This window comes from Eublepharis macularius, chromosome 4 (assembly GCF_028583425.1).
Source record: "Eublepharis macularius isolate TG4126 chromosome 4, MPM_Emac_v1.0, whole genome shotgun sequence".
In the NCBI taxonomy this organism is placed as follows: Eukaryota; Metazoa; Chordata; class Lepidosauria; order Squamata; family Eublepharidae; genus Eublepharis; species Eublepharis macularius.
The window spans coordinates 167,982,257-167,992,011 of NC_072793.1; the positions used below are offsets into that span (position 1 = coordinate 167,982,257).

The 9,755-nt window shown below is 44.3% G+C and overlaps 1 protein-coding gene across 1 annotated transcript; it reads right to left on the bottom strand.

Annotated features, from left to right (window-relative positions):
• Positions 1 to 1,803: 1,803 nt before the first annotated feature.
• On the bottom strand, positions 1,804 to 9,474 carry LOC129327788 (zinc finger protein OZF-like). Its single transcript, XM_054976542.1, has 4 exons — positions 9,361 to 9,474; positions 8,197 to 8,326; positions 2,938 to 3,434; positions 1,804 to 2,520 (listed from the first exon to the last, which is right to left on the bottom strand). Exons 1-4 carry the CDS (start codon positions 9,472 to 9,474, stop codon positions 1,804 to 1,806), a joined length of 1,458 nt encoding a protein of 485 aa, XP_054832517.1.
• Positions 9,475 to 9,755: the final 281 nt, after the last annotated feature.

Below are 9,755 nucleotides of genomic sequence, written 5' to 3' on the forward strand. Positions count from 1 at the left end.
GAAGGCCGTGAAGGGGAATGAGAATAAAAGAGAGGGTGGGCGGGCATCATAGTGCTGTCAAAAAGCACCCAAAGGCTGTGAAAAAGAAAGCTGGGAAGGAGAGTAGATTGAAAAAGGGAAGAGGAGTTTGGTAGAGAGACGGGCCTCATGGGAGGCAGCTAATAAAAATCATAGGTTGGTCACAAATGGGCGATGGCAGCCATCTTGTTCCCCTCCCACATGCTCATTATGCTCCAATGCCTCCACCCCCAAAGAGATTCCTCAGATGGTGACATGAGAACATCTGAGGAGATGGATAAAGTTTCATTTCATTTTAGAATCTTTTAAAACAGATAACCAGAACACACCTGGGTGGATTCCAACTTGGAATTTGGAGTTCCAATATATTCAAATGATAGAATGTTTTTCATAGGATTTGTTCACCCCAAAATTCAATATTCTTCAAGCACATCTATGCTAGGGTAACTTGTTATTAAACCCATTTCCCAAATCTTATTAAAACATTTTGAGCCTGTTGGTGCTTTTTTGTGTTTTCAGTTTATTGAAATACAAATTTTTGCTACAATCATTTCATTCACAGGTTTTCTGTCTCCTGTCCCTGATTTGAAGTGAAGATGCCACCCAATGGAAGGTCTTTCAGCACACCTAGTGTTGGCAGGTTTCCCTGTGTGCATTTCTTGATATATTGAGTGATTCTGCACATGTTGGATAGTGCACTTCCAATCCTCTTTATAGATCATTTAGAACAGATTTTTTTGTGTGTGGAATAAAAAATCCGCCTCAAACAATTGATAAAGTGCATTGAAAGTGCGTTATTCAACGTGTGCAGAATCAGCCTATGACTCAATTGAAGCTTTTTCCACTTCCAGTGAAGCTTTAACTTCTCTTGTCCAAGATGAGTCCTCTTACTTTTATTAAGGCTTCATCTGCAAGAAAGCTATTGGAACAATCTGAGCATTTATGCTCAGGCTTCTTTCATGTGCCTTCTTTGATGGGAAATATGGCTGTGAATCTGACTGAAGCCTTTTCCCCACTGCAAATATTTCTATGGCTTCTCCTGCCCAGTGTAAGCCTGCTTATATGTTTAATGTTTGCTTGAATAGAAAAGCTCTTGCTACAATCTGATTATACGGCTTCTCTGCTGTGTGGCCTCTTTGATGTGAAAGTAAGGCTGTTCCCATGGCTGAAGCTCTTTCCATACTCCAAGCATTTAATGTATTTACTCAAATGTAAGACAACTCACTCACTCACTCATTCACTCACTCACACGTTTATACTAAAAATATGTGAATGTAAGAAAACTTTCTTTTTTGAGATGGCATACCTGGAAAAAAACCTAGTCTCATATTTGAGTAAATACACTATATGATATATTGTCAAAGGCTTTCACAGCAGGAGAACAATGGTTTGTTGTGGGTTTTCCGGGCTGTATTGCCGTGGTCTTGGCATTGTAGTTCCTGGTGTTTCACCAGCAGCTATGGCTGGCATCTTCAGAGGTGTAGCACCAAAAGACAGAGATCTTTCAGTGTCACGGTGTGGAAAAGATGTTGGCAGGTCATTTATATCTACTCAGGAGGGGTGGGGTTGAGCTGAGTCTTACAGGATGACTCCGCTCAACCCCACCCCTCCTGAGTAGATATAAATGACCTGTCGACATCTTTTCCACACTGTGACACTGAGAGATCTCTTGTCTTTTGGTGCTACACCTCTGAAGATGCCAGCCACAGCTGCTAGCGAAACGTCAGGAACTACAATGCCAAGACCATGGCAATACAGCCCGGAAAACCCACAACAAACCATACACTATATGGTTTTTTCCTTTGTATGAATTCTTTGATGTGCAACAAGGTAGTCACAGCGATGGAAGCTCTTCCCACACTCCAAGCATTTATATGGCTTCTCCTCTGTGTGAATCCTCTGATGTTTTTTAAGGCTTGGTTTGAGAGAAAAACTCTTACTACAAACAGAGCATTTGTATGGCTTCTCCCCAGTGTGAACTGTATGATGCAAAGTAAGGCTGCTGTGTCGACGGAAAGTCTTGCTACATTCCAAGCATTTATATGGTTTCTCCCCAGTGTGAATACTCTTATGTGCATTAAGGCTTGATTTAAAAGAAAAACTCCCGCTACAATCTGAACATTTATATGGTTTCTCCCCGGTATGAATCCGTTGATGTCCTGTTAGGCTGAACTTCTGAGAGAAGCTCTTTCCACATTCCAAGCATTTATATGGCTTCTCTCCAGTATGAATTCTTTGATGTATAGTAAGTTTGTCACGGCGAATGAAGCTCTTTCCACACTCCAAACATTCATATGGTTTTTCCCCTGTGTGAATTTTTTGATGTGAAGTAAGCTTGTCACGTCGACTGAAGCTCTTTCTACATTCCAAGCATTTAAATGGTTTCTCTCCCATATGAATCTTCTTATGTTTATTAAGCATCAATCTGAGAATAAAGGTCTTGCTACAATCTGAGCATTCATATGGCTTCTCCCCAGTATGACTCGACTGATGTACAAGTAACTGCCAACTCCAAGAGAAACTCTTTCCACATTCCAAACATTTATATGGTTTTTCCCCAGTATGAATTCTTTGATGTAAAGTAAGGCGGTAATTGCGAGAAAATCTCTTTCCACACTCTAAGCATTTAAATGGCTTCTCCTTTGTATGAATTCTTTGATGTGAAGTAAGCTTGTCACGGCGAAGGAATTCCTTTCCACAGTCCAAACATTTTCTATGAATCCTCTTATGTTTAACATATCTTGATTTCTGAGTAAAACACTTGCTACAATCTGAGCATTTATACCGTTTTTCTGTGGTATGAATTCTTTGATGTGAAGTAAGACTGTAACGGCGAGTGAAGTTCATTCCACACTCCAAGCATTTATGTGGCTTCTCCCCTGTGTGAATCCTCTCATGACGATTCCGGCTTGATCTAACAGAAAAGCTCTTGCTACAATGTGAGCATTTATATGGTTTTTCCCCAGTATGACTCCGTTGATGTGCAAGTAACTGTGCATTCTGAGAGAAACTTTTCACACACTCTAAGCATTTAAACGGCTTCTCCCCAGTATGATTCCACTGATGTGCAAGTAAGAGTGCATTGTGAGAGAAGCTTTTCCCACACTCTAAGCATTTATATGGTTTATCCTTATGCATCTTTTGATGAGAAGTAAACTTGTCACGTCGAGTAAAGCTCTTTCCACACTCTAAGCATTTAAATAGCTTCTTCCCTGTATGAATTCTCTCATGTCTATTAAGCACAGATTTGAGAGTAAAACTCTTGCTACAATCTGAGCATTTATATGGCTTCTCACCAGTATGACTATGTTGATGTATAAGTAACTGCACACTCTGAGTAAAGTCCTTTCCACACTTCAAGCATTTATATGGCTTCTCCCCTGGATCTCCATCACTCTCCATCTCTGATGCTTCTGCTGGAATAGAAACAGAAATCAAGGAATAGTACCAGGAAACAAACACTGCTGACCAGGGACAGAGATTAGAAAACAGCCCTTTCTCTGATGAGAAAGGGAGTTGGATGGACCGGGCAGGAAAGCATCTGCAATCTCATACTATAAGTGAGGAAGGAGAAGAGGACGTAATCTAAGCAGGGGGGGCAGTGTTGTCATTGAGCCTTGGTTTCTGTTCTCTGCATTTGCACTTGAGACCTCAGAAGAATAGCAGCCAATGGACTAAAGATTAGGCTTTGTTTCTTTTCTAGTGTGACTTTTAGGAATGTTTCTCAGAAAGGTTTCTCAGAGTTCTTTGTTCCATAGACAAATATGAAGTTGGCCCTCTTGTGTCTGCAATCTTGGGAGGCATCTTGGATTCCTCCCCACCCCTACATTCAAATCCTGCCCCTTTTCCCCTTTGACCAACTGAAAAGCCACCCCTTCCTATCAGAGTCTGGTAATGCTCTGGTGACTCTTCGGACTTCAGAATCCTCACATTGGGACTGCAACAAAATATCACATGTTGTGATGTAGAATTTCTAGAAAGATGTGAACCGGGAACAAAAAAATTGGAACATTTTTGATGCCCTACCAAAATAAATTGTAATTTTGCATGTTTGTTTTGTAAAACAAAATTTAGCAAGTACTCCCAGTTGAACGGAAATATTTTACTAAGGAAAAAGATTCAGTGTTATAGTCAAAACAAATCCAAAGCTTTATGTGGACAGTTTCACTGGAGAAACAGTGGCAAGGATTAAAAGACAATATAGCATGTACTTCTCTCGTGGTTAAAATTAAGGAAAACCCCAAAGGCACTGAACATTGTTGACATGCTAATTCTAGCATATCCAAAGAACTGGGCATGCTATGCCACAAACTTGGTTGCCCACTCAACTATTTCCACATAATTTAACACATTTCCATAGAAATCACTAGGGAACCTCCCTTTCATTGTCACTCTCTGTGACATCACTTTCCTTTCTGGCTAGTTCCACATCAGATTAATGCAAATCTGATTCAGAACACATTTCTGGAACCACATCCTCCTTTGCTGGAAGATGCGTATGAGCAAAGGCTCCTCTAACAGCCTCACTTTTCTTCACTCATTGCGCTTGTGACGGATTCTTCTGAAGCAAAAGATGGTAAGAAATTGAAAAAAACTTAGCACTGGGACCATTTGTTAGTCTGTTCCACTTTTAGGTCACAGAAATGAAAGTCTTTCCGTTCAGGTCAGAAGCGTCTTATGCAAACCCTTTCCCAGCTCAAGCAAAGGAATGAGTATTTACTCTGTGTTAAGAGAAAGATTCAAGGACAGTAGCACCATAAAGTGCAACTGAACTCAAATCTTGCTCTTCGACTGCAGACCAACACAGCTATGCGCCACAAATTACTTTGTGCATCTGCTGAAAGAGAAAGGAAAATTAAGCATTGTTTTGGATGTCCTATCAGGCTGCAGTGCAAAGTCAAAGACGACTTGACCTGCCCAGCCAAATCAGGCGAATTTGTAACTTGATTTACTTGCTTATTTGTAGTCTGTCTTTCGCACTGAGACCCAAGGCAAATTACACAGAACAAGTCAATGATCAATAGGCAGGACACTCAATAAACAAATACTGTAATAATAATAACAACAGTGTACTTATATAGAGCCACACTCAGAGCAGGGAACAAAATCCGCTGTTACTATTATCTCCACAATACAGCTGGGGCTGAGAGGAGTGGCTTCCCCAAGGCCACCTGCCGAGTTTAAGCAGTAGTGGGAGTTGAACTAGCAGAGTACTGATTTGTAGCCCACCCAGATAACCACTATGCTATAGCATAGGATAGGTGGTAGAAATTTGGAAACAAGCATAAATCTGAACACAGAGATGAAACACTGCTGAAACAATATATAAGTAATTAAACATGACATCTTGAATGATGCAGAAATTACCCAGTAGGTGCATAGGTATACCAAAGTTGTCTGAAGAAGGGAGCTCTGACTCTCGAAAGCTTACACTCTGAAAATCTTGTTGGTCTCTAAGGTGCCACTGGACCCAAATCCTGCTGTTCTACAGCAAACCAACATGGCTAGCCATCTAAACTTAGCTCCATTAACAAAGAGTGGTTTTATTCCTCTCCGATCCCCCTGTGTGAGTGTGGTGCCCTCAAATCATGGCTTACTTATAGCAACATCTGGCAGGGTTTTCATGGTGAGAGACTATCAGAGATAGTTTGCTGTTGCCTGCCTCTGCAGCCCTGGTCTTCACCGGAGGACTCCCATCCAGTTACTAACCCAGGCTGACCCTGCTTAGCTTCTGAGTCCTGATGAGATCAGGCTCACCTGGGCTATCCAGATCCTGAAAGATCCCCTGAAATAACTCCTTTATTGCCTGGCTTCCCCCCATCCTTGTCTAAAAGGAAACATCTTTACACCTTCCCAGTTTCACAGAGCTCTGGAAGAACGGCATTGCCTTTGGATGCTGCTGAGGATTGGGGAACGGCCCAGAAACTGAGAGTCCTTCAAAGGGAAGAAAAAACATTATGAAGGCTTTTAATCCCAGGCCTGTTTTTGGGTAGGGAAAGCTGTTTCTACAAGATACTTGTCCTGAAATGAGGGGGAAAACAAGCACCAAGCTGTAAACAGACACAACAGTAGAAGGATGGGGAAGAAGCAGAAATTGTGGGTTGAGGGAGTAGATTTTTCAGAGATGTGAACTGAAAAAACTGGGACAACCTGTCTTTTTTCTAGGAGTAGGAAGATAGGAGTTGAGTCCTGTCAAGGGGGCAGAAGGTTTGAAATGGACGAAGCAAACGTGCTGATAATTGTCCTTTCAAACTCCAAGAGGTGTACAACTGCAGAGCAGGTTGAGGAGTCGTTTCCAACCACCATCCATCTTGAGCCCTATTTGATGCTATAGAATTGAAGTAAGCCTGGCCAGTGCCTGGTTTGGCTCCACTGAGACCAGTAAGCTCCTGGGACTCCGTGGTTCTATGAAGCACTGCTAAGTGGCCAGAAAAGATTTCAAAGTTGGAGAGGGAGGGGTATCTGTTTACTCCTCATCTCCTACCCAGACTGTACAGAGCGCAATGGGTCCATGCAAAGAGAGTGGGCATAGCTTTACAAATCCCTAGGTTTGATAAAGAATATGAAAAGCAGAACTAGAAAAGTTGAGGGGAGTATCCCCCCAGGAAAAAAAAAAACCTGTTGCAACTTGAACAGCAAACGAAACCTTGAGATGCCACATCATGAGATTCCAGATACCAGTTTGGAGGTTACATAGCAACCCCAGTATACAATGACACACTGAAACAGAAAAGAAAGTGGTGTAGGGGAAAGAACAAGGCAGTAGCAAGACGAGAGGCAGCAATGAGTGGTTTAGGGAGAGGCAGCAAGGGAAGAAAGAGGCACCAGAGGCAGCAGGAAGTGACAGGCAGCAGGGGATGGGATTTCCCCTTCCTCCCATGTTACTTGCAGTTTCTCTCTTGCAGGCTGTAGGATTGAAGCTCAGCTAGCCAATTGTAGAGAAGATTGGGGCAGAAAGCTTCTGCTTGAAGCCCCTTGTCCCCACAAATGTTGGTCAGATGATGGGGCAGGGCTGAGGGTGCGGAAAACATGTCTGGCTGGGCTTGGCCCAATACTTGATCAGCTGGCCACAGTGAAGGTTCTGAGGAGGAAGAGGAAAGGATGGGGGTTGTGAGGGGGCAGGGGGGATCTATGGGGGCAGGGGAATAATTTCCCTCTCCTGTGTGTCCTCTCAGGTCCCCAATTTTTGCCCCTCATCAAGACACAGTACTTCTGCTGGTGTACTCCCAGCAGGTGTCTTCTCCAAATCCCAAGGACTAGCAAAGGGTGGAGAGGTCTCCCCATTCCAATAATCCTTGGGCCTGCAAGACCTGGAGCAGCCCCAACCGACAGACTCCTGAGGAAACCTGGTAGATAGACAACAGGAGGATTTTAGCTTTCCTGAGGATGGCCGTCAAAACAGGCCTGTTCTCAACTCCACAGCCAATGGGATGGGACTACCTGAACAGTTGTTTGCCGGTCCCCATTTCTAAGCACTTATTTCTCATTCATTGCCTGGAAGCCCCTCACTGTGGTGTCTCCTGCCTGGCTTCTCTTCTCCACAATGATGTCTCCTGGCTGGATGCCATATTCCTTGTCTCTGAATGATAACAGGAGGCCCAAAACCTCATCCTTTTTTCCAAGATCCTGCCCAGAAATTCCCACCCAGCCCACTACTTTCTACTCTGGTACTAGCGACAGCTCTTCAGGGCCTCAGGCGGTGTGTGTGTGTGTGTGTGTCTTTCTTTTCCAGCCCTGATACCAAAGATCCCTCTCTATGAAATCCTTTGCAATGGCCTGGGACTGAGCCAAGAACCTCTGATTTGCAAAACAGGTCCTGTGCCATTCAGCTAAGGGCTTTCCTCCCACTCTGGTGGACTCGGCAACAGAAACTCTACTCTTGTCCAATCTTTCCTTAATCTCTGATGCACAAGCAGAGGACTGTGGGAGAGCCACTGCATGGCCAAAGAGAGAGAGCAGAGCAGCTGCAGGGGTCTCCCAGCATGCATTCATTAAGGGCATCATCCCTCTGTTCCACGCAGAGCCTGCTCCGTAGCAGATATCTCTGTAGTGCCTAAGATAAGTTAGCGCATTGACTTTGAAGCACTGCAGTATCTGGGAATTGAGGTGTTTCATCCTTCCCCTGTGGCAAGTAAAAAGCTTATAATGAAATATTCATCCCGTATTCATCACCATTACCCAGAAAGGCCACAGTCTCGTAGTTTTCCTGCATGACTTCCCAGTAGAGGGCTCTCTGGTCCCGATCCAGCAGGGCCCATTCCTCCTCCGTGAAGAACATGGCCACCTCGTCAAAGGACACTGGGTGTCTCTGAAAGGGGAAAACATTTCCCAGTTGAAAATTTCTTCCTGTCCATCAGGATTCAAGGAAGAAAGCAAGAACCCCGCACAGTCATTTGATGGGGGGAAATGCAATGCCCAAACGAATGGCAAGAACTAATACAATTAAATGTCAAATTGCTACCTGTATCTACTATACCATCTAACGTGTTTCATCCTAGAAACAGATGGAAATAGCATCTGCACAAAAAATTCCTACTTCAGAGATTGTCGCAGAGATGTTCTTGCCAGCGTGCACCCCACTGGGTAAACATTAAGCGGTCTCATTTTGTTCTGTGTTTTCTAACAAGTCCAAGGCCTAGATTCACCCCAGGCCGTGACCCTTGGGGGTTAGCTGTGGTGAGAGAGGCGGACCACGGATGGCCCAGCACAAACCAGCGGCCTGGTTTGTGTAGGCATTTGCATGGCAGGTCAGCTTCTACATCTCAACAGATTTGAGGTTTTGAAGAAAAGAAACGGTTTACGAGAAAGAGAATCATAAACATATTGTGGAACAATTCTTAAATTAATAGAGGTGGTAGGATTTCAGGGTTCAAGAACTATATTCTTACAGTTAGGAATACAAAGAAACTCGGGATGGTTACCTGGAACACATTCTAGTGCGTGGAAACACAAGCCACCTGTGTGCAAATGTCCTGCCCAGGAAGGGAAGTCGCTCTCCCTTTGTCCCCCAAAGCCAGCTCTTCCCTGCCTCCCCAGCTCTTCGTCTCTCTCCCTTTTCCATTCCATTCCATTCCCTCCCCTCTTCTTGCCCAAATTCTCTTTTGGAAACCATAAACTCGCCTTTCTTGCAGACACGCGAAAGCCAAATACGTCCTCCATTGGGGGGAACCGAGAAAGAGGAGCGCCCCCGCTCAGCGCCACGCTTCTCCGATCCCTTCCTTTCTCTTTCTCTCTCGAAAAAACAATCCCGAAAATTTGTATACGCCTAGGGGCATAGCCACTCTCCGGAGCTCGCAAGTCCTTCTGGGAACTGTAGTTCCCAACAGCGAGTCAGTTTCTTACAGCCAGTGAAGCGCCGAATCCGCCCCTGCGCTTTCCGAAAGGGGAGAAGCTTGGGAAGAAACCACGGCCTCCCTCGAGCTTGCGTCCCCGGAGGAAAGGGAGCAGCAGTCGCATCGTTTCTGCCTCTGTAGTCGCAAGCTTTGGCGTTCAACAGAGCTCTTTGTCAGCTAAGCAAGAAAAGGAATCGAAGGGGCAGCACGGCAGGGCGTGATGAGAAAGCCCCAGCCTGCAGTTTGCAATCCGGCTTGAACTGCATCGAAGCCAACAAGTGTTCGCTGGAGGTAGATAAATCAAGATCGGTAGTCGTGTTTGTCTGTAGCAGTAGAAAAGATACTGAAGAAGTGAGCTGTGACTCACAAAAGCTCATACCCTACCACAAATTTTGTTAAACTTAT

Coding starts and splice junctions, on each gene's coding strand:
- LOC129327788 (XM_054976542.1), bottom strand. CDS start 9,474: ATGCGACTGCTGCTCCCTTTCCTCCGGGGACGCAAGCTCGAGGGAGGC. Junction 8,327..9,360: donor GATTCGGCGCTTCACTGGCT/GTAAGAAACTGA, acceptor TTCCCCTTTCAG/AGACACCCAGTGTCCTTTGA. Junction 3,435..8,196: donor CGAGACTGTGGCCTTTCTGG/GTAATGGTGATG, acceptor TTTCTATTCCAG/CAGAAGCATCAGAGATGGAG.